Source organism: Zosterops lateralis (assembly GCF_965231275.1).
Source record: "Zosterops lateralis genome assembly, chromosome: 24".
In the NCBI taxonomy this organism is placed as follows: Eukaryota; Metazoa; Chordata; class Aves; order Passeriformes; family Zosteropidae; genus Zosterops; species Zosterops lateralis.
The window spans coordinates 1076367-1101517 of NC_139784.1; the positions used below are offsets into that span (position 1 = coordinate 1076367).

The 25151-nt window shown below is 46.2% G+C and overlaps 1 protein-coding gene across 3 annotated transcripts in view; it reads right to left on the reverse strand.

Annotated features, from left to right (window-relative positions):
• Nucleotides 1-24203, reverse strand: part of GPATCH8 (G-patch domain containing 8) — a 55790-nt gene extending 31587 nt beyond the window's left edge. Inside the window, exons 1-3 of one of the 3 annotated variants that reach the window (XM_083877562.1) lie at nucleotides 24118-24203; nucleotides 8789-8863; nucleotides 939-1011 (exon numbers count right to left, since the gene is read on the reverse strand). In XM_083877562.1, coding sequence (XP_083733688.1) covers nucleotides 939-1011; nucleotides 8789-8863; nucleotides 24118-24162 — 193 coding nt within the window. In that variant the 5' untranslated portion in view covers nucleotides 24163-24203. Of the gene's footprint in view, nucleotides 1-938; nucleotides 1012-3079; nucleotides 3098-8788; nucleotides 8864-24117 lie in introns of those variants that run through there. The other 2 variants (XM_083877563.1, XM_083877564.1) reach the window with 2 other exon arrangements.
• Between the last annotated feature and the right edge of the window lie 948 nt (nucleotides 24204-25151).

Consider the following 25151-nt stretch of genomic DNA (forward strand, 5'->3'; position numbering starts at 1 on the left):
CAGCAGAGACATGAGAGGACTGGAGAGCACCATGCATCAACTAGAGAACTCCAATGAAACCATGTTAGAGGAAGCCAGAAGCATTAACCAGCAAGGCAGTCCTGCCTGAGAGTTTAGAGAGCCTTAGTCCGAGGGATTAATAAACATTCCCAGAGTCTGGAGAACTCATTACCTCTGCACAGTCCTCCACAGCACAGATACCCCCATCTCTAATGGGCCCACTCATGGAAGATGGATTCCACAAGCTCCCAGGTCTTCAGACTACGGGCATGGGAACATGAGTGAGTTATCAAGGGGCTCAGGGCACACCTGAGCCTCAAACACTTCGACAGGTTTCTACAGAAATGGGGTTTAGTGTCATAGGAAGAATTTAGGCTCAAGACAGCAAGGTCTGGTGTGTGCTGGTTAAACCAGCACTTTGGTGCCCCAGTGAGATTTGCTAATCCCTGACAAACTTGCTGGGAACAGGAGTAACTCCAATTTGTGACAGTCCTGTGGAGAAAGCAGGAGTGAGCCTCTCCCATGCAGACATCTGCCACCACTTTCCATCTTCAGTGGGCCCTTTCCTGGCCTTCTAAAGGCTTCTGACCCCAGTGAAAACTGACAGATCATGGGAACTACCTCCAATCTTTAATTCCTTTAACACCAAAAACATCAGCACAGTTGGAAGCTGCACAACCCCCTGTCAGTGTGGAAAGTGAATCCTCCTCCCTCCACACTGACTCTCACACATCCACCACACACACAGCTCTAACCTGCACCAACAAGTGAGGCAGCAGATTCCACTTGCAAACTGCCGAACATGAAACTCAACAGTGCATTTGTTTGGATATATTAATAATGGAAAGAAAATCTAATCTAGGAACAAAAAGCAGAAATAATTTTATTAAAGACAGAGGCTGGAGTTGAAGGTTTCAGACACAAGGGACTGGACTTACCCTGCAGTGACTTTCCCAATCCCTGGCCCAGCTTCCACCCATGTTTCTGGAGTAAGCGGTGTCCAATATTATCCTGACAGACAGAACAGAGAAAACAAACCAAAAATATTCCAATAATATATTCTTCCCTTCCCGCTGACATTTAAACATGTGATGAGCAAGAGATTTTTCTACATATATATGCATGCAAAAAAATGCTACTGAAAAGGCAATATATGCCCAATAAAGGGAAAGACAAATGTCAAAAATTGCTGGCTAGAATTTTTCCAGGGGAATGGGTATTGGGGACGGCCACTTTCTGATGGTGTGCTGGGCAACTTTTGTGCATCACGTTTAAAAGAAATTAAAAAAATAATAAAAATAAAAAGCAATGTGGGAGAAAATAAAGTGTACCAATAAAAATTGACAGTAAAAAGCATAAAATCAAGCTATTTATACAATCATATCCATCACCTAGACAGCACCACTTAAGATTTTTTTTTTTGTAAAGAAAATCTACAATGTGTTTAGTCATTTTGTTTGTGTGTCAGGCTTTTATAATACTGAGTAAGTTGTAAGTGCAAGACTGCCCCACCACTAGAAACCAAAACACAATCAGAGCAAAATCCAGGCTAGACTTGATTGGGTTTTTTAATATATGTATATATATATATATATATAAAAACTAGCATGCAGCCAATATTAAACTGAAAAAACAGTGAGGTTAGTAAAAAAAGAAAATCAATTAAATAAAATGAGCTCAAGCACAGACTGGGTGATGCATTTCACATGTAAACTAACAAAAATACTAAGATGTTAGAATGAAACAGGCCTAGCAATAAGTTAACAGCAAGGAACCATTAGTGCATGTAGGGGAAACAATAAGCATAATGTCTCATCTTCCTAAAAAAAAAAAAAAAAAAGCTATTTTGGAATAACTGGAAAAGTACTGATGCAGCAATTAAGTGTCAGCTTTTGGCAATGAGCAGGGGCTGAGCAGGGCTCAGTGTGGAAACTGTTTTATGCAAGGTTTCTGCCCCCAGACAAAGAGCAGAGCACTCACAGCACCCTTGAACCATCTCAATCTGCCACCTCGCCCTCAGTGACCAGTTCACCCAGTTACAAGCAGTGACCAGCTCCTCAGAAAAGGACTCTTGGCTGGGACCATGTTCACCTTCTAATCACAAAAAATAAAAATCAAAATCAGATATGAACTTGTTGATTATTAATGATCATCAGGCAAACCACAACCCGAGGTACCACAGAAATATCCTGAATTATAACAGGATGTGACTCCAGAACACTGAGTGGTACATGGAATCCTAAAAAATAATTATATCTATATGCTACAGGTTTCTTTAATTAAATAACAGTCATCAACAGAAAACAGAGTAGGTTTTGTCACCCCACAATGAAAAAGATGACCACAAGGTTTGCACAGCTTTGGTGAATCAGCTTGAAAGGCACAACTTTCCCAAAGATATTGGCTGCATGGATACATTTTTCCTCAAAAAGATGTAATCAAGTACAATTTTTGGATTTTTTTTCTCATATCCTAGTAAAGTCAGACATTTTGTATTCCTGTATTTCCCAAGGAATAATGTACATTTTTCCCACACTATCAGCTCTGCCCTAGGACATAATTAGGGCTACATGGAAAAAAAAATTAAACCAGGAGACATAAGGAAACTTCTGGGGATAAAAGGTTAAATGCAAAAAAACCCCAAAAATCAAAACCAAAAAAGCCTGAGGATGGATCCCCACCACAAGCACCATGGAGAAGGCTGACTGTTGGGAAGACAGGGACACTTACCTGCAGGCACACCATTCCCAATGGCCACAGAGTGCCCCATCCTGGCAGAGAGGGGCTGCAGCTTGGGATATGTTTGGGATAAGGCACTAATTGCCCTACCCTGACAAAGGATCATTGAATCTAAAAGCCGCTGCTGACAAAAATGGCTGCGTTTTCCAAAAGAAAAAAAGAAAGAAAAAAACAAAAACAAAAAAATCCAAAGGACAAGGAGTACTTTGCAATCTTGGCCAAGTGGAGATGAGACATTGTGCTGACTGTGTGTGTTATGAATGCACTAAAATAAAGACAGATGAAGCAGAACGCTATTCCAAAAGCAGTGCAAGTGGAGTGAAAGCATTTCCATACGAACCTGGCTTTAAAAACTGGGCTGTCAAAAGAACAGTTAAATGTAACACAAAGTAAGAAACTGTCCAATCACTAATGGTAGTTTTTTCTTTTGCTTTGTTTTCAATTCACTGCTTGCAAGTAATGTATTTATTAAAGAAGAGTGAAAGCATAAAATAAATTCAACAAGTCAAGACCAGCTGGGAGATTCAAGAGCGGTGTGTTGTGACTGACAGTGAGGGGGGAAACAAATGTTAAAGGGAAAAAGAAAAATTTAGAAAGGTTATACACATTAGCACCACTTTTACAGACCCACTCAAGAGGATGGTCCTGAGTTGTTTGACATAAATTGGAATTATGCCTGAACATTGCCCTGTCTCGGTTCCCAGGAAGGAGTCGCTTCCTCACAAACTTTTCAATTTGTTTGTTTATGCAGTGGAACTACTCCTTAATTTTAGATCCTACTCAATTGAAATGGAGCATCTTCTGTTGCATTGAATAAGGAGAACAACTGTAATAATTTAAAATTAACTTTTGAGTTGGGACCTGGCCATCACTTTGCTTCTTTCTGGCCATGTTCAGCTCCTCCCTCCTTTTCCAATGGCTAACCCAGACCTCTGATGGAGGCAAACTGACAGAACTGCTCTCCAGTGCAAATGCTGCCCTAAAAACTAAATTATGGAAGGCCAGGCTTGCTTAATCCTACATGAGAGCCTGTCTGCAGAGCCTAGGGAGTAGCCAGGGATATTGGGACCAAAATGTGACACGGGACAACAAATGTTGCAACAGCTGACAGCTTTTCTTTAAAGTGCATTTTTAAGTGAAAGTTCCATAAAAGTATACAGGTATTTTCATACAGAAGAGATGGGGCTTTTCACAGCAAGCTTCCTGCCCATGTCAAGAGCTGTCATTCCTTTTGAACAGACTATCCTCACATTGCAGCAGTTTTCCTACAGAAGAGCTGCAGTGATCCACAGAAACACCACAGCCCTAGGAAGACACCCCTCATTTCTCAGCAGAGGGCTGGCATGAGTCTCTTCACTTTCTTCCTCTGCTATTTGGGAGCTCCTTGTGTTACAGCCACAATAAAAATTATTGAGGCAGCCAAAATAAGTCTCCCAAAAGGTGTTTGGGTGAGCAAGGGAGCTCTCCTGGACCATGTGGGCACAGGCTGTGGGGTGCTCCATGCAGGGAAAAGGGCTCAGCAGCTCTGAGTGGGACAATGCCAGCTCTGGAGTTGGGCAGCACTGATGGAAAGCTCTGCTCCAATGACAAAGCAGAACTTTTCCAAAGGTGTAGGAAATGCAAGGCCTTGGATCCACCAGACCTTCACATAGCTGGATAAGCTGCTTTGGAAAAACCTCATCCAAAGTGACCAGGCTCCACAAGCTCTAACTGGCCTCCCCAGTTCCTCATCCTGTGCCCTGACAAAATGCCCTTCTTTGCTTTCCATGGGGATCAGTGATTGCTGAGTGGGATATCCCCACCCCACATTTCTGATAAAGGTTCTGGCCAATAGAAAAAAAAATTGCTTACAATTAAAAGATAGGTAGAAGAAGCCCAAAGTCTGATGATGCCTGTGGGGTGTAACCCACACCACCAGTTTTTCCATGAGATCCCCACAATTCCATTGCTCATCCCAGCATGGGTAGGAACCATTCCTCTCTTGAGTGGATTGTAAACTGTGCTGACTGTGTATGGAGGAATCTATAAGCAAGGACTGGATGCTACTGGGTGAACCCATGCAAACAAGAGGTTAAAAAGATTCCCAAAACAAAACCTAGAGCTCACTACAGATGACACAATGAAGACCAGAGAGAAAAGCCAAATAGTAATGCTACACCATTCAGCTTCCAGAAGCACATTATTTATAGCGCTGTCCACATATGGCTGCTGCTAAATGTCAAATCAGCAGCCTCATCAAATGACACTTTGGAACTAGTGGAGTCCACAGATCCGTACAGATTTCCAGTGCCACAAGCCCGGCTCCGGCTCGGCCAGGCTGCGACAGCCCCTGGTGCCAAAGCACCACCGACTGCAGCCTGACACGGGGGGCTCAAGGCGCTCTTGTGGCACCGAGCAGCATTAGAGAGAGGGAGAAAGGACATTTGTTAGTCAGGACAAGGACAAACTAACAAGCTCCAGGATAAGGGGGTGATTCCCAGTCTGGCCTCCAACCTGCAGCGGTGACGGCGTGGGTCGACCCCTGACACTGTCTGCATGGGGCCAAGGCTGCTCCTTGGGGGCTCTAATGCTCTATCGCTGTCTCCTACTCCATCTGCACTGCTGGGATGAGGAAAACCAGGAATTTACAGCAAAGAAACTCAATAAACAAGTAGAGATAAGGAATTAACGTGAAGAAAATCTGGATTCTATTAAAGCTGCAATAATTTGTGACTTCCCGTTCAAGTACCTGAACTCAGTGCACTCAAAATGCCCCAAAACAAATGCATGCAGCTTCTTGAATTTAGAAAAAAGGGTGAAGTGCTCTGATTTTTCAAGGACACCAGTGATTGCACTGACATGAACAGCCAGTGTAAGTGCAACATCTTTCAAAGCACAACAAGATAAAATGTTACTTGTGGGGGGAAAAAATATCAGTATTTGTAGCTCTGAAGAGTCCATTGATATGAAATACTTTCTTCAATTTAGTAATGGAAAACAGCTGGCACTCATTCAGGCCACGTCCATCCCTAGCTCCTGGCAGCACTGTTTTCCATAAATGTACTCTGGTTAGAGTCGCATGTTCCAGTCCAGACATCTTTGGCCTAAACAAGCTATACACAGTAGGATTTCAACAGGAACAACAACACCAGTAGGCTAATTGAGGACACGTTTCAACATTGTAATGATCTGTAGACTCCCAAACCTATTTTTCCAGCCACCTTTGAGTTGCATGCTGTAGCAGTACAGTCAGCACCTCTCAACAGATAATGCTGCAGAGATGGATGCCACTCACATCAGCAGGGACTGTCACAGGGACATGGCACAGGAAACCCTCCTCCCATCCCCAAACACCTGCAGGCTTTGGAGCACCTGCCTGTCACTAAGATTTGGGAAGCTGCAAGGAGCACATTTATGAGAATATTCTTAATCCACTCTTCATTTTAAAGAATGACGTTTTAACTGGGAAGGGCTTTGATCTGCCATGGTTATAAACACAGGATGTTCATCACCCAAACTGCTTCCATACCATGGAGCACAGGCTCCCTCATGACTCTGAGCAGACTCCTTGGAAAAGGCCAGTTGGACTGCTAACAGAGAACTGGTTAAGGATTAAAACCCAATTTGTTAATATTGAAAATACTTAGATGTATGGTAGTTCTAAAACATAGACTTGCCTTTCCTTCTTCCCTCTCAATTTTGGTTCTGGGTGAGCAAACAGCATAAAAAAGAAGGGGGAAAAAGCCAAAACAGCAGAATGAACACTTCTTTCTCGGTGAAATATCTTGCAGGAGAGGTGCCCCACTGAATTCTGCCAAGGAAACTGTTCCTTCTGGTGATGTGTGTAATTTGCCAATTCAAAGAGCACACTTATCATTAATAGTGTGGAAGCAAAATCACCTCCACAGGTGTCAGAAAAAAACAACAAAGTAATTCCTGCTTCCCTGATAGGGAATTTAAAAATCAACAATGTATTTTTACAAAGACCATGTGGACCAAGGGACTAGTTTGTTTCTGACTGCAGTTTTTGACGCTACACTAGTTCAGGAGGCCAAAACCCCACCCGGTGCAGCAGCCACAGCTTTGAAATCCTGGGATGGACACTGGCACGGCTGCCCTGGGAAGTGCTAAAGTCACCATCCCTAGAAAGGTTCACAGGCCATGGGGATGTGGCATTTGGGGACATGGGTTAAGGGTGGCCTTGGCAGTGCTATGCAATTGGCTGGACTCAATGAGCTTAGAGGGCTTTTCCAACCTCAGTGATTCTATGATTCTCTTATTTTAGACAAAAGAAGAGTGGAACAAACTTGATTTTAAAGAACAATTTGAGGTTTTAACTCTTTCTCCTCCCAAAATAAGCCAGTCTCTTGTCCTCTTCATCCCATGGTTTTCAATTAGGTACCTACCAAGGAGTTGTAAAGATTAAAAATGTCCTGACATTTGAATGGTGAGCGACATACATGAATAAAACATTAAAGCCGTAATTTAATTTATTTTTTCTGCTGCAGTTCAGCATTAATCAAACTGCCCAAAGCATTACTCCTGTGGATGATGAGAGCTGCACAGTGAGCCTACGTGGGCCCAGGGTACCTGCTCATGCTTTATACACTTCCATAGGCATCATTCCCTCTGGAATACCAGAAATGTAATCTGTGATCTCTTCTACTCCTCTCCTTGGGAAAGCTATTTGGAAATCAGGTAACCAGTCTAGTCTGTAAGCAGCATTTGAATTATTTTGAAATGCTAATTTCCAGTGTAGCCCATATTAGGCTACCAACACACATTTCCCATGATATTTCCATTCAGCTTGGCATTTTAATTCAAATCCCCGTGTCCCAAGGTAAGACTGAAGTATTCAGGAGAACAGTGAATACCAATTCCCATCTCTGCAGCATTATCTCATGCGTCATCAATTACTGCCATGCCTAAATCTAGCATCATGCCAGCACATTAAGACATTAGGTACTATATGCAGTGTTCACTGGACCAGAAGAACAGAAATAAGAAAGGGAAAGGAAACCCTAGAGAAGAAATTAAAAAAGGCAGACCGTGCAATACAAACCAGATCATGGCTGCTTAGCTAATATGGGCCAACTGCTGCGGAAGAAAAATGTCGAACACCCCAAGTTGTGTAAATTTTTGGTAAACATCTAACACACACACAAACACGCACAACACCAACCTACACACCAACAAAAATATATAGTGGGCTTTGGCTAACACTTGTTCTTTTAGGGGCTAAGGTGGAGAAACTTTAACTTCAATAAATAGGAAAAATAAACACTTGACAAGTGCTTTCTTAACAAAAATCTAGACTTAATCAGAACACCACTAAGTGTCCCTTGATTATTCACTACCAGTTTTCTTGTTTCTGAAGGAAACTGCAAATGAAACTTAGCTAAAGCTAAATGCCAAATGTGGGTCCAGCTTAGACTGAACAAGCTGTTGTGCCTAAAACCAGCAGAAGGTGCTTTGCAAAGAGAAAAATTAAAAAGCTCCAAAAAGCTTAAAAATTAAAACTAAACAAAACCTACTTTTCCTCCATCTTACAGCAGGAGTCTTCACACCTAACTCAAGGTTAAGCAACTTTAGAGAACGGCTCAGGGCAGTTTCAACTCCATGGGGAAGGACTGCTGGACTAACACTGATCCCTCTCTCCACACCTGCCAGGTGTCATTCTAACACTTTAAATACACTGGTACTTTTCCAAAAATATAAACTAAAAAGGATCAAAATGTGTTTTACTATACTATTCCATCAGGTTCACATTTAAGTTAAATTGATTCTTCAAAGAAAAGTATAAAAACTTAAAACAAATATCTATGAATGAATGTATTATTTTAAATAATTCCTGAAATATCACGTTGGACTCAATTTTCAGGTTTTAGTTTTAAGACTATTTCAAGATTAAATCCCAGGCCCACTTAAGGTCAGCATGCAGTTTACCACCAATTACCCCTCACTGCCAACAAGGTGCCCACTGCTATCAGATTTGACTGCATTCACATCAAGGACCATCCGAGCATGGCCTAATTCCAGAGGGAACGATGCTGATCAGGGGGGGCCTTACCGATTCGATGGGCTTGTCTAGAGACGCCTGCTCTATCTCCAGGTGTCCCTCTTCATACTGATCAAAGTGATTGCCCTGCAAGAGAAAACCAGGGTCAGCTCCACAGCACACACTTCCAACAGTTTAGTGTCCAGACAGGTTTGGTTACAGTGTTATATTTCATATAATTTTGCTAACAAATGAACTTATTAAACACAGGCTCAATTCAGTGTAACAGCTGTAAGAACAAAAAAACCCTAAAAACTAAGCCAATTTGATGACAAACATAAACTATTAAAGTTGGCAAAATACCAAACATTTACAATAACAATGCCTCTGGATTTTTTTTTTCCTTAGAAAAGTCTACAAAAACACTGAGCATAAGCACCAGTGCCAGCATGGAAACCATACGCAACAAGGAGCAGCAGGAATGGCTGTCCCCACCACTAGAAGGCTTTCCCTGAACCAGGAATTTGCTTGAGAGATACATATGATTTCATACACCTTAAGCCAACAAAACCCCGCAGTGGTACCAAAAGAAACCTGTCCCTGTGCCCACAGTGCTGGTCCATGGTGTGGAGCAGCCCTTCCCACAAATCTGAACAGCAATCTGTCTGTGGAAGTGATTCCCCCAACACACCACACAGCCTTTCGTCCTGACCTGAAGCAGTCCCCCTGCCAGCTGACCACCATCCCCCTTGGAAAAACTGCATCTTCCCACCTTTTTGGCTGGATACTGAGAACGTGAGCTAGGAAGGCAATGGTAATCTCTGTTCTCCAGAGCAAGTGTTGGCACAGGAACACACGAGTAAGGGCCATTTCAGGAAAAACAAACATCTCCACTGCAGCTCTGCCATAATTTGAGGTTTCTGAAACCTCAAATTCCTGAGATTTCAAACATGGTGAACCGTTTTTGGCTGTTCAAAAGGTCCATGATGCAACACATCCACTGTCACTAGCACAGACCTGGAAAGGAAACACTTGGACTTTCCAGCTGCAAACTCAGAAGCAAAAGAAGTGAGATTCCTGCAGCTGGGATGAGACCAAAAGCCACTGAAGGGGATGGTTTCACTGGGCTCTCCTCCACTCCCAGGCCCTGCTCAGTGTCACAGGAGGAACTCCAGGAGGTGCCATGCCTTGGCTGTCACCCGCCACTCCCTCCTCAGTCCCCGCAGTGCCACTGGAATCTCTGCCTGCTCTGTGCACACCAAACCCCTGGCAGGTTCTATTTGCATCCCAGCTCCACAATCCCTTGGAGCAGGAATACACAGCACTGCTGCCAAGAGAAACATGTTGTCACCCTCCTACTTCCACCAATACCAACTCTTCCTTCTGCAAGAATTTTAATGGAAGCCAGCACGCGAAAGAGCAAACTGCAGTTGTAACAGACCGACGGTTGGAATATTACAAGCCAGGCACCAGCCTCCAAAAATCCTCTGGAAGGAGTGTTCCTATGCAGCAATGCAAATCTGCAAGGGAACATCTTGACTAAAACCTGGTGCCAAGAGAATGTGCTTTGATGTTGGTGCCCCAACTTCCAGCCCATCCATCACCTGCAGGCCCTGGTGGTAAATTCACCCTGTCCATGCTCTGCTCCCAGGCATCGTCTTTCCCATGGCCTTTCCAGAGCAAATTTGGGGTTTAAACTGCAAGACAGCACTCCACTCCCACTCTTTTTTTTTTTTTTGGACAGCCTTCAAGGAGCAAGCTGAAGGCAAACTTACTATGCACAAGCCGTCTTTGAGCTGCTTTGGAAAGCTAACAACATTCAGAAACAGCACAGTGTGGATGCAGAGACTTCAGGTGTGAGGCATCCAACAGTCCACACCTAAACACACCAAAAACCTGCCTTAGTGGTTGAGGGACAGCCCAGCCTCCCAAAAAATAGTGCACAAGAGAACCAGAGCAAGTCAGGAGTGCACATGCTGCCAACACTGGCAAAACCACATTGCTAAGCTTCATCTATTAAAACATTATACCCACATAATGTTCAGTTCACCAACAGCTGAAACTCTCACAGCACAAACCCAGACACGTCCCTGTACCTCCTTTCACCCGCTGCCTGTAGGTAGCTCAGCACACACCACTACATTACCTGGAACAGCTAAATACTCCTGCCAGCTCCTCTGGTGGGCTGCCTGCCAAGGCACTGAAAGCTGTTTTTACCGAGGCAAGGGTCAATCCCAGTCCGAGGGGAGCACGCCTTGCTGCTCTGAAGCTTCACAAGTCACTTTTTTGATGCTTAAAACAACATCTCCTCCCTGAAACTATGCAAAAGGCTGAGCACTCCCTGTGCCATGGCCAGAGAAACAAAGAGCAAACAAAGCCTTTATCTCTAAGTTCTGGTGATCCCATCACTACCCACTCCACGTATTCTGGGGGGTTATTTTATGTATTCTTATTCTTTGGGATTTATTAGGTACTTCATCTATCTACTTGTTCCTGGTCCAAACAGCTGCAATACTAAAACTGGAGCTTTCCAGAGAGGCAGGTGCTGCCTGTCAGCTGGAAGTCCTGGGCAGAAAAAGGCCATGGAGCACAGGAACAGGCCCCATGGGAATGCTGCCAGCCTGCTCCTGAGTCAGGCTTGGAAATTCAAGGCCTCAAAATAATAAAGTGTCCAAACCAAGTTGAAATCAATACTCATCATAGACACTGCTCTTTATTTATCAATATTTAGAATAAATGATAAAAGGAAAATTCCCTTCCATCATGAAGCAGCTCACCCTGGAAAAAGGCAAGCAGACAACCCAGTGACTGTTGTGAGGTTGGATTTATGGGGGTTCAGACCCCAGTGATGTTTAATCAGGTAAGAGAAAAATGCTTCTATGGCTATGATCACAGTGCTGCTTGTCTTCATGGTGATCCCAGGCCTTTTGGAGCTGGAGGCAGCAGAATCTGTCCCTTTGCTTCTTCATCACTGGAACTGGCTAAGGAACAAGTTGGGGGGAATTCTGTGTTTCCCTCTTTTCCAATCCTACAACCTGGTGCATCAAAGGCACCATAAAACATTTCTGTTTTGCTGTATCTTCAAGACAATGAATCCAAAGAACACAAAATGTTTTAACACTTAAAATGAACAACTAATTAAACCTTAAAGAAAGATTCAATCTCTTGGATTCAACCCCATGGATACTACGACATGAAATAACAGCTGCATTAAACCCAGCACCACTCAAAACCTACTCCCATACCTTCTTCCTGTACGACTGTTACAGAGATGCAGTAAATTCCCAGCCCTGGGAGCAAATGGCAAAGCTTCCACCTGCTCCTGTGGACAAGGATTTTGGGGCTGACTGCAACACCCTCCTCCCCCTCATCCTCTGCCCCTCCATTTTACAGCCGCTTGTATCAGGGTCTCTCACTTCCGCTTTGTGAAACAAGATGTGTTGCACTGTCCCTTCCTCACAGACACTTCTCCATCCACCCTGGAACAGCACAGCAAGTAAGATGAGAGGCTTCCACTTAAGCAGCATTTATTGCTCTCACTTTGTGCTACATCGAGTGCTCCGACACTGGTGCTTCCCTACAACCACACTGAAATTCAATACATTTTCCTACTTCAGGAGAAGCAAGGACAAGACTCCAGCATGCAAACACTCCTCATTATACACCACACACACCACTTGGCTGCCTTGTGCATTCATCTCCAGGAGCCAACATGTTTGTGCCCTGTAATTTTTGTGTAATATCATCTGAACTTTGGCACTCTACCCACTCTGGTTACTCATAGTCACGTGTTCTCTGCTCTCTCCTCCACTTTCCCATTGTTTGATCCTTGCTCGAAGCTCTCGGCCAAACCTTCTTAGAGCTCTCACACACTGAATACGGCATTTGAAAAATCAACCAATAAAAGCTGCCTCCATGCAGGATTTCAACTCTTGTTCTCCCTTTTTTGGACTGTAAATACTTTGGAGCCCTGGCTTGACAAATGCCATTTTGTCCCAGACCATACCCAGTAGAGTTACTGCATTTCTGGGGAAATTCAAGTTAATAGCTCAGGGGAAGAGCATTGTTGCTTCTTTCCTACTTACAAGGTCCCAAACATTGTGGCAGTGAAACCAAACCCAGTCAGCATAATAAAAAAATTTTAAGAACATAATTACACTTTCACCCCAAAATCCTTAGTGGCAAGAATTGTTGCAAATAAATCACTCAATGCAAGTGAAATGAATTGTTGATTAAAGATCATTTATCACAGTTTAGTATCACAGAATTCACTCTCTCCTCTACATGAAGCCCCTTCAGGAAGGTGGGTTACCACAAGGCTGATACGGTACACAGAATCACTGAAAGGGAGAACCCTATAAAAGCACCTTCACAATGACAAGCAGAAGAAAATATGCTCTCTCCTTCCCTCTCACACCCCAAAGGGTGTATCCAAAACTAGAGCTGGGTCATGAGCACTGCCTGAATTTCTAAGTCACCTAAAACACTACCAACACAGTGACAAAATAAGGATGAGTCACTTCAACTGCTTTAGGCCCATTAGACCTCCCTGGATATTAATTACTGGACTGCTCTGTGCAATCCGCCCAAACACAGAGCATATTAAGATGTCAGCATGCAGAACACATTCCATGTGAGAGGTTTCTTTGATGAACAGCCCTAAGTTATCCATGTATTATTCCCAAAGAAAATGTGGCAGCTGGGCCAGAGCTGGGGACACGAAGCTCAGAGAGCTAGGAGCAGGACACAAAGGAGCCGGACAATGGAGTCTGGGGATCCTTCCAGGACACCTCCACTCAGCTGTCCTTGGGCTCCTGCTCCAGCAGAGCCCCGTCACACCAGCCTGCTGTTATTAACACCAGAGAGGATAAGGTGAGTTATAAGCCCAACACAAGTCAGATAGCAAGAGCCCCGGATTGGAAAACACTGCCTGTTCCAAGCAGAGGGACAACGCCTTCAATGCTGTGAACGGAGCAAAATAGGAAAAGATTCTGGCATAAAACCCTGCGGCTCTGCCTGGGAGCATTAAAGCGGGGATGGCTGCGGAGGGAACAGGCAGAATGCAGCTGCTGAGACGTCACAGCAGAAACAATCTATTTACGTCCCTACTGGATTTTCAGGAAGGCACTCAGAAACGCTGCTTCGTGAGACTACGCCAATGACAATCTAAAGAAAGCAATTTTGTAGAAAAGCCTTACTATACTCACTGTTATTATTTCTTCAATGCACTGGAAAAGAGCACAGCATGATCATGACTGCTTAACTGCACTTGAAAAGAGTGCAGTGTGCTCCTTAGATATTCAAAAATTAGTTTTACGCTAGGAGAGTACCAGAAAGAGACTCAAAAAAAAATCACATTTATACTGCATTTACCTTAGAAAATGGATTTTTAAAACACTAAAGCAAATCAGCAACACTTCTTCATATTCTATTTATCCATTAATTCAATCAATAAATCTTAAACTCCAAAAATATTACGTCAAGTCATAAAATTCATGGTTGTTACCCACAAGTATCACTTAAAAGCATTTAACCAAGCCCACTCCCCACTCCTAAAAGCCCTGCAGGCATTAGGCTGAGAACAGCAGCTGAGACACAGGAATAGCCAAAAAGAGAACTAAGTCCCTCCGCAAAAAGCCATTTTTTAGTGTAGATAAAGCCAGAACAGGCCATGTGAGCTGCAGATCCCAGAATGTTTTGCTCCTGCGGCTGGGAAGCACAGCTGACATTTCCTGCAGCCCTCCCGGGACGGGTCAGCACAGATGCAAGGTCTGAGCACAGGGAACTGGCGCAGCATCTGAGCACAAGGGAGCAAATGCCATCTTGGCAAATCTTCCCTCCCTGCATGCACACAGCACTCCCACGGAGCAGGGAAAAAAACCCTCTGACTTCAGAAGCAAATATCCTGTTAAAATTGAAAGTTTCTTTTTTAAAAGAGATGGAGCAATTACAAAATCTTTATATGGATAAGGCACCCTCACATCCATCCACTTTTCCCAAAGATGGCTCCCAGCACTCTTGCAAACATCCCACATCCAGGACACCTGGGTGAATGCTGCCTGTCCAGCATCAGCACAGCTGCCAAGAGGTTCAGGAATCACTCTGTTAAGCCCTGATGGAGCACCAGCCTCTTGCCTGACCCAAAGATCATGAATTTCAGCAAACCACCATTGACACTTATTTTGTATTTAGTTCTCCTTTGACAAACCTTTCCAGCTCAGGCAGCTGTTTCCAGACATGCTGGTTTCACTTCTCTGCACGCGGCCTGAGGGTGAGACACCCATCACCTGCAGCTGCAGTAGCATGTTTGGGACAGGCAGGATAAAAGCTCATCCCAGGCGTGGATGAGACACAAGACATAAAAGTGCCAAGGTCTGCCAGTGCTCTGATTTATTTGTGGGGCTCTATCACCAACATCGCCACCAATCTCGCAGCGAATTTCAGCCAAGACCAGTGGGGGAAGGAAGGTGTTAAACCCAAATGCAGCTCCCCATGACTGATCGTTGTGTTTATTACACACAATCAAAATGTAACGGGTTTCTAATACCTCTGCAAGATCCACACCTCCCTACGCAGGCTGACTGCAGATCACAGCAGTAATTCATGCTGCCCTTTGCAGCTCGGCAGGGCCTGATGACTCTATATCATGGAAGGGCTCCAAAACGTAATTGATGCAGACAACCATGTTGATGTTTAGAAATCCACTCAAAGAACTCAAAAACAACTCCAGGAAAGTGTAGCTTACAGTGTTTTCTGAATATTCATTATGTAGTCAGAAAAAAAAAAAATTAATATCGACATGCACCTAGGAGACAGCTCCATCCAATCCTGGAAACTTTCTTGGATAATTTTAAAGGATACATGGGTTCTCAAAGCTATAAAAAGCAATACAAAAGCAACTTTGTATTGGCACCTGAAAAGCCTTTGTTAATGCTTCCCAGAACAAAATTATCTTTCTTCCTGTTGTTCCCTGTAGTGTCTGTAAAGACACAAAAAACCCCACAGATTCTTTCCTAGCAACACAGAGGTGAAGCATTCCCAAACAACACGTTCTCACCACCCTCCACATGTTAGGAATCGCTTTCCCAGACCTCTCCCTGCAATATAAGTGGGAAGTACGGACATGGCACATCTGCACACCCCCAGAAACAGCTGAATATTTACAGTCAACATCTTGTGAAAGCTGCAGCAAAACCTCATTTTCAGCAGACACACACATCAATTATTCTGAGAGTACTTAACAGGAAAATCCTCTCAAGTCAATACAACAAAAGCAATCACTTGAGACTCAGAGATGAATTTAAATTGGCAAGGTTTGAAAGAAGTACCTTGGAATTGCACATTGAGAAGTTGATGGCACCTTTTGTTTACCAAACTAAAAAATAATTTTGACAAAATTTTTCCTACTAAATCCAAACCCACTGAAAACTCACTCAGCAGAACACATTTAAGACTAGTCACAGGTCAAGAGGTTTAAACCAGGAAAACGTGCATATAAATACCCACTTAGAGCTCTCCAAATAAAAACATGTTCTACAGTTCAGAGATAAACAGCTTGTACCACACAAGGAGTGGGAGCCAGAGGCAGGTCTCTGCTTTGCATACTTTGGCACCAAACAAGAACAATTTCATGTCTTTCAGATTCCTTCTGCCGCACCAACACCAGCTGTGGATTTGTTCCAGAACACGAGGGATGCTCTGCAGTCCTTCAGCAAGCTCTACTCAAGAGCCAGCACTGGCCTCACTCACACAATTTTCTCTTTGTCATGTTTAATGTGCCTTGATGCAGAAGCTGCTGCAGCTTCCAGCACCCACAACTTCACGGCTAACCAGGACTTTCCAACAACCCAAGAATCATGGAAGAAGATGGGTGGGGAAGGACCTTCAAGATGATCTTGTTCTATCCCCCCCAGGGGATGGACAGGACATCTTCCACTATCCCAGGCAGCTCCACCTGGCCTTAGACATTCCCAGGGACAGCCTCAGCTACTCTGGGCACCCTGTGCCAGGGCCTCATCATCCTTACAGGGAGGAATTCCTTCCCAACATCCCATATAACCCTGCTCTTTGTCAGTGGGAAGTGATTTCTCCTTGTCCTGTCCCTTGCTCCCAGTCCCTCTTCAGCTCTCCTGGAGCCCCTTGAAGTGGCTCTGAGCTCTCCTTGGAGCTTCTCCTCTCCAGATGAACACCCCCAGCTCTCCCAGCCTGGCTCCAGAGCAGAGGGGTTCCAGCCCTCGGAGCATCTCTGTGGCCTCCTCTGGACTGACTCCAGCAGCTCCACGTCTTTTCTGCACTGGGGACCTCAGGGCTGGAGGCAGCTCTGGAGGTGGGGTCTCACCTGAGCAGGGCAGAATTCCCCCGTCACCTGCTGCCCATGGTTGGCTCCTGGGCTGTGAGCACACAGAGCTGAGTCACTTAACTTCTCATCAAACAATACTACCTGTCCTCCTCAAAGCTCCTTTCAATCCATTCTCCTCCAGCCTGGATTTGTGCTTGGAATTGACCTGACCCAGGTGCAGGACTGTGCACTTGCCCTTGTTGAACTTCATGAGGTTCACATCGACCAACCTCTCCAGCCTGTTCAGGTCCCTCTGGTCCATCCCTTCCCTCCTGTGTGTGACCACAGCAGATAGTACAAGGCAAAGAGAAATCACCCTGGTGGGATAGGGTGCTAATCACGTAATATTGAGGGTGTAATCTATTTACCACTATGAACTCCCAAGCTTCTATAACATTATCTGCCTTCTCTTTCTTACTGTGGTGTCTGACTTGATTAAAGAATTGTTTCTAAACCAAAATCTCACAGAAAATCTCCCTCAGGAGTACATTAACACGATTCAAACTCCATTCAATACTGTTATCAATGATCAGAGGAAACAGAGCACCTGCCAGCTCAATTTGCAGACCAGGCAGTCCAACAAAGAGGAGGCAAGAGTGAGGATGTGTTTGTACAGAGCCAACCTGACCCGTGTAAAAGTGGCTTCAACTCCCTAACACACCATGTCGGCTTTCACAGAGCCCTGTACAAACATAGCCACAGCACAGGGCTGTACCCAGCAGGCTGAGAAATCTCAGTTAAAGCCTCCTCATGCAACATGGTAGCAGAAAGGATAAAAATATAGTCCAAGGGTGTGCAACAAAGGAACGGCAAACACGAAAAAAGTAGTAAATAGATGTTTATCTTTCAGTAAAAAAGATGTTTATCTCAGTATGCTATACCAGCTAAGAGTCTGCTCTAGACTCCTCTGAGCAAGTTTTCCAATCACAAGCATGGACAATTTAGGATGCAGAAAGTAGTAACAACACAAAGGGAGTAACAGAATTCAGAGCCATTAAGGCTCTCAGAAGAAGCTAAAATTGAGCAGAAATGCTATATATGCCTTCACGTAAGAGGACACAGAGTAGTAATGTGTGCTTTGGCATAGCAGAGAAGGACATAAAGCTCAGCTAAAAGCTGAAAATAAAGAAAATCTAGAAGAAAAATTAAGGAAAATGCAGCTTTCAATGACTAAACTACCAGAACAATCTACGAAGGAAAATGTTTCCCATCACCAGCAGTCTTCAAGGGAGAGACACTGCAGCCAAACACAAACTCCTGGATTCAGAACTGGATCAAACAATGGGAATTGAAACCTAAGTGATACTTGGATATTCAAAGCCAGCAGCCTGATATTAACTTCTGGCTTTAAAACTGTGAATGGCCAAAATCTCAAATTAACTGCCCACAGAGCTGCCTGAAAGGAGAAAGTAGCAAGAATTACTATAGGTTTAAAACCATGAGGTAGCAGAAAAGCTTCTGTCAGCTGAGGAAGTACTGCCCTAGAACTGCTGCAATGCTTTTTATCAGACGAGCTCCTGAAGCTCCACATTCCCACACATCAGGTGGCATGAGCCTGGTTAGAGGGGTGGGTTTTGTCTTAGAGGCGGTGACTCAGAAGAAGCCGAGGCAGCTCGGCAATGGCTTGTGGAACTGCAGGATAAAGTGTTTTCTTTCCCATTCACTCGGCCTCGGCAACAGAGAACATCACTGTAGGAGAGAAGTGACAACATAGACTGGGGGAAGGCATAACCAAGACAGGAAAGATCTATACAAAATTACCTCACCACGTGAGTCCCAGAAATCCACAATAAATTTCAGACCCTACTACGATATTCTGTAACTGGATTGTTCCAGTTATAGAATTTTTATATTACTTGATCTACTTTAGACCACATTTTCCCCCAGACTTCTCCTGCCCTCCTCACTCACACTGGGAGGTTAAAAAAAATCAGTCACAGTTCTGCTGTTCCTGCTTTGCTCAACTGAGAGGTCAGAACGTCCTGCAGGGAGGTAAGAGCTGTATTTTTCCTGTGCTGGACCCACACCAGAAATATAACCCAAATCAAATGATAAATTAAGATCTCTAAACAATTCTAACACATCTTCTAGAATCTCAGATTAATTCTTCAGTTAGAAAACACCCCATGAAAAGGCACAGGCTGCCGCCTGACTGCTTGCAGCTACTCCCGCCAAAGGCAAACTCACACCCCAGGATCTTGGATCACTTGAAAGCTCAGCGTAACAGATTTTGCAGAGATTCCAATCCTCGTTCCCCCACATTAAGTTTTTCTTTTCCCAATTAGTAAAGGCAGGCAGAGAAAATGACCCTCTTTATCTCTCTGCAGTGCAGAGCACAGGCATCAGCTCCCAGTGCCACATCGCCCTGAGCAGCTGGGCCTGCTGAAGGACATGAAAATCAAATGCACTTCCCTTAGGCAGTACCTGGGAAGTGAAGTGAGGCTGCAGCCATGGCCACACTCATTAAGGATGGATTCTAAACCTCCTCGCTGCTGGCCCAGCTGTCCAGTAAAGCGCTGCCTAAGCTGCTTGGGAACAGAACTTATCCCTGACATTCTGCCAATTAAAAAGCATAAAATCCCCCTGCCAGCAGCACTCAGCTCAACCTGCTGGAAGCGGACAGGGCCAGAAGCACAGCGATGTGCTGGCTTAGCTCTTCAAATCCTTTGTGGAGGGAAAGAAAAAACCACCTATCTTCTTGGAATTAACAGGAATACCCGAGCTGAGATTCAGACTAGCCACACTTCCACCCAGCAGGGAAAACCAGGCATGGTTCTTCCTGCTGGGTGGAAGTGTTATTCCATTACACAGACTACACAACACCAAAAAACCAAGAGACAGAACAGCCTGTGTTCCGTCTGGCTAATGATGCCAGTAAGTGCAATGTACGTAGGAAGAGGAAATTATTGTACACATAGACACATATGGCTGGTAATATTTCTGCTTCAACAATGAAAAGGAGAAAAATGCAGCAAGAAAACATCTTATCAACATCTGGGAGTAAGAGGGAGTTCCACTGGCTTTCAGTGAGAGAGACATCCACAATATTTATTCTTTGAGCTTGCATACCTGATCTGAAGAATAAAATCATTGCAAATGCAAAAATAGCACTAAAAATATATTTACTTTTTGCAGCAGTTTCATACGTTCATACAGCCTTCATTAATGCTCCTACAATAATCTGTTAGCATCAACTACAGCTATTGTTCAGAATTCCTCAAAGTTATGGTGGTTCCCATCTGTTTCTGCCAGAGAAGCCCATCAGTCCAGGGGACAGTGGCACGGACAAGTGACAGAGCCTGAGACAGACAAGCTCCCCAGTCCTTCACCCCAAGAACTAAGCTTGTCAGAAACCCAAAAATAACCTCTCCTGGATGGAAAATGGAAAAAAGGTTGGGATTTATTTGAAAGTGCCACCCAAGACTTCACTTGCCATTGCAGAGCCTAGAAAAGAGGCAAGAGAAGGAAGGTCAGGGATATCCCTTCCCCTCCACTAATCTATTTCCCTGTCCAAGGCTCCCAAATGAAGCCCTGTGCTGATCTGGTAATGGAAAGATCTCCCTCGACAGGCAGAGCACAGCTCAAGGCCTTTCTATGGAGCTGTCATTAGGTTCGGCACCTGCAAAGTACACTCAAAACCAGGGGCTTTCCAAGTTTCTCTAAGGTTTCAGAGCTTAAAGCAAAAAGAGAAGAGGATCTAAGCCTTTAGTGTGGCTTCTAAAGCTGCAGAGCACAGCAACAGCACAACAATCCTGCGAAGAAAAACCCCAGGGCTGCCTAATCGGCTCACTGCAGTGATATCCTCCAGCGCCGTTCCTGCTCCTTCGGCAATTTCAACTTCCAAATCACCCTCAGCTTCAAGGTTCCTTCCACCAAAACACAGAGAGGAGTCACAACAATTTCAGTGTATACAATCTTTCTTCTCTCCCTCCACACCACAACCTTCATCCTTAGGGATATATGATTTCTTATCCTTACACAAGCCACTCTTTTCTATAGGGGTCCCTATAACTCCCCAGGAGGAGCATCACTCCCTCTGCAGCTCTCTGCATGCCCACCGCATCACTGGGCTGCAGTTAATGGGAAGATCCCTCACTCCCTCTTCTCTCTCCAGTTCTCAGCTGATCCCTCTGCCCAATAACCCTTCTCCCCTCAGCACCTTTCCATGCACTTCAGACCACAGATACTTTCTCCTTCTCAGCTGATTTAGGTCCTTCCTTCCTGATTTTCCTGTAGTGTTGTATGTTTCCATTCCTGCCTCCCTTGATAGCACCGATCTTTCCTCAGTCAGGCACAGGGGAGGGAAGAACAGCTCCCAGCAGATCTCACCTTTAATCCACTTTTCTCCAGCACATCAGAAGCTCAGAAATCTGAGGATAACCTCTGCTAACCCTGCACTGCCAGCTCTCCCCTGCCTACCATGCTCAACTTGCACCCTTGCCAAACCGATCCTCCCAACCCAGACTCTTTCCATCTTCTCTTCAGAAAGGCAGCTGATAACAATAATGAGAACTCTGAAACACCTTTTTTTTATCCAGTGACTTTTCCATTAGCCACATCACTAATCCCAAGATATTTGCCTTTCTTCCAAACAGCTAAAAGGTTCCTTTGACCTATACTCTTTACTCCTCACCTTTTGTTTCTCTCTCCAACTGCTACACACCCTTTCACTTCAAGGACATCACAAGTAGATCACCCCAGAACAAAATCCAAGGACTGTCCCCAGCCTCCCCCCCCACACTGCATCCATCCCTGATCAAGCTGTGTAATTTTAGAGCCTCTGTCCCTCTGGCCATGCTCCGTGGGACTCACCAGCCTGGCAGGGACACAGGATTGCATCCAGAGTCACACCTGCTCAAAGGACAGAAATTTCACCTGCCAAAGAACTATAACTGTGTGAAAAGGGCATCCCTAACACCGACAGAAACGCTCCTGTCTTTGCTATATGTGCAGACCAGGATTTTCTACAGAGGCACAGGCAAGAGTATTTTTACCTATGGCCACAGCAGCCCTGTAAATACCCAGCACAGCAAACATTTCCTGTATTCCACACCCATGTTACAGCTCAAGCAATCTCTGTCTCAATACAGAGAAGAAAATTCAGAAGTCTTCTCTGAAAGTGACGTTGAACCCCATTTTTCCCTCTTCTTCATCAAAAAGCTTTCCTCCATCAATATGTTTTGGAAAAACTGTTAAGATTGCCCAGCTGTCAAGGGCAGGTGCACAGGCCCTTGCCTCCCAAAATTCAGTGTGACCTTGGCCCAGTCCCCCTCAGATCATCTCTTCCACAGCTCACTGTTTTCACCTTCAGTCCTCTGCAGCCTCAATCAGCTCTAAACTGCTCATCCCAAGGGATCGATTCCACTTTTCCCTCACAGGAAGCTTTAACACAAAATAAAATTTCTCTCTTCTCCCTGGCATATTTTCAGGCAGGGAAGAACAGAGCACTGACACTTACATAAAACCAAACCTTATCTTTTTATTTTTCACTCTAGTCTATAGGAAAGACAAGGAAAGCATGGTATTTAGAACAGATAAATCCCAATTTAGAACAGTGCCCTTTTTTAAAGTCATGGGGAAACAAGGTTGTGACTTGAGTTATTGTCCCCAGGCACACTCAGCAGCTTCCAAGATCTTGGGATCAGGTAACGGAGCCAAGTTTTCTCCCTGACATCACCACACGTTCCCCCTGCGCGCCCAGAGCCACGACACAGTAACAGGTTTTGCCCCTACAATTATTTTTCTTGCCATGGGGCTTCCCCACAAAGGGACAGGAACAAGGACACCCAAAGGCAAATGTGGACACGACTGCAGAGCTCACCCATTCCCTGGGCACAGCCACAGTACCTGACTTGGTTTAGGTTCTGCATCTCTCCCTTACCAAAGGATTAGGAGAAATATGTTTTCAAGCCCAAGATCTGGCTCACTCCACTTCCTGAAACACAAACTTCAAAGCCAAATGAGACTATTTCAGCGTTAACTATGGCTCATTTCTTCATTGAAGGAAATGAAGGATGCAAACGAGCCCATGTCTGGGGCTGTGGCAGGAGCAAAACCTCCCTCCTCAGAGCAGGCAATGCCTACATTGCACACAACCACGCTGGCATTTATTTCCTTCTGTGTTTCTAACACAGTTAAATAACAATTTTTGAAGCGTGCACCTCTTAGAAGCAACATAAATTAGTCACTCCTGGATGTCCTGACTGCTTCCAAGACTGCACCTTAATGCCAGATTAAGCAGAATTACACAAGCTCCACAATATAAAAAATCTTCCCAAGTCTTTTGGGTGAAAGGCCCGAGTGAGGATGAACGGCACCATTCCAACGCCAAGCTCCCAAAACAAGGGCCCACAGAACAGCTCATCCATGGCTCTCCTCGAGCAGCATTACCCTCGCTCCTTTTGTTTTCCTTTCTAACCCCGAGACTCTCTCGGACTGAAGTCAGAGAACAACATGTCATTGTTCAAGCTTAATGAGTCAACGTTAATTTTCCCATTGTTTATTTAAACCCCCTTTCAAACAGCATCAGTGGCGTTAATTACGTCGAAATACTGATGTTTTGGCGGGGGGGCCGGGTGTGAGAAGGAAGTGGCGTTTTCCACATAGAAGGGGTCGCTGGCAGATGTTCGGACGGTGAGGTGCGGGTCTCGGGGGGAGTGATCAGAGCCCTCACGGCAGGGTGGGTGATCCCCTCATCGCGAGGCTGGTTCCCTCACCAAGGACAGGCCCAACCCCTCACGGGGGTGGTCGGCCCCATCACTGGTGGAGGGTTGATCCCCTCACCGACTCCCCCGCCGGGTCCCTCCGCGGAGTCGGCCCCTCGCCGCCACCGTCACAACACGCCGCCCGCTGCCCACCGTGCCCGGGCCGCTCTCTCCGGCCGCGGGTCATCTTGAGAGCCGGCCTCGGCCCCTCTCGCTGCCCTCTGTGTCGCTCCCCGCCGCGGCGCAGCGTCGGGCCCGCACACAAAGCCCCAGTGTGCAGGTGGGGGGGACGGGGAAGGCGGTGGAGCCCGGCATAAGGGGCCGTGACCGCGCGGGGCGGGGCGGCGCGAAGGAAGTACCTGGAAATCCCTGTCCTCGTTGAAGCGGGAGAACCTGTCCGCCATTTCACGCCGGCCCCGCTCCGGCCGCCGCCGCCGCCTCCGCCCTCAGCACCGCCCGCCTGCACCGCCCCCGCCGCACCGCGCATGCGCCGCCCACCGGTCACGTGCGCAGCAACCAGGGTCACGTGATCTGTAAGAAGGCGGTCCCTCTCGGCGGCGCCACCGCGCGGAGCGGAGTGGCTGCTGCAGCGGAACCCGGCGGAGCGGCGGCGGCAGGACCGGCCTGGAGACAGCGGCACGCCGGGGTCTGGCACACCAAGGCGGCACAACCGGCTCGCACGGCCGGCCGCGCCCTCAGGCCTGCGCCGCGGGACAGATCACGTCCCGCCGAGCCTCGTTGCGCATCTGACTGCAGATGGCAGCGCGCATGCACGCCCCGGCGGCCAATGAGGACGCAAGCGGCGACACGCGCGCGCCCGACAACCAATGAGGGCGCGAGCAGCGCATGCCCGTGCCTAGCAGCCAATTAGGGCGGGAGCTGCGCCGCAGCGCGGGGCTCCCTTTCCCGCCCCCTGCGCCGCGCATGTGTAAAGGCATCACACGGCGAGGGCACGATCCGGAGAACGGGGAGCGCGAGCTCCGCTTCAGCCTTCCCGCTCTCCCACTCGAGCCAATGGGAGCTGTCCCAATCGTTTGAGTGATGGTCGTGTGAGCCAATGGGACCGCGGGCTCGCCACCGCTCCCGCTGTGAACCGCGGTCCGTGCCGCCTGCTGAGGCGGCGCATGCGCAGAGCTAGCTCGGCGGGGCCGCGCGGGGCGTGGCTGAGGGCATCCAGGACCCCTCGGCGCGGGGGCGGCCCCGAACCCGGGGTGAGCCGGGACGGAGATCGCAGTAATCGTACCCAACCCTGAGGCGGTGCCCAGCACAAATCCTGAGCCGGATCGCGGTGCTCAGAGCCAGCCCCGCGCTACAGCCCAGGGCCCGACAGGAGTGTGCTCGTATCCCTGGCTCCTGCCCCAGCCCTCCAGCCGGGCTGCAGAGGCCTCTCCTC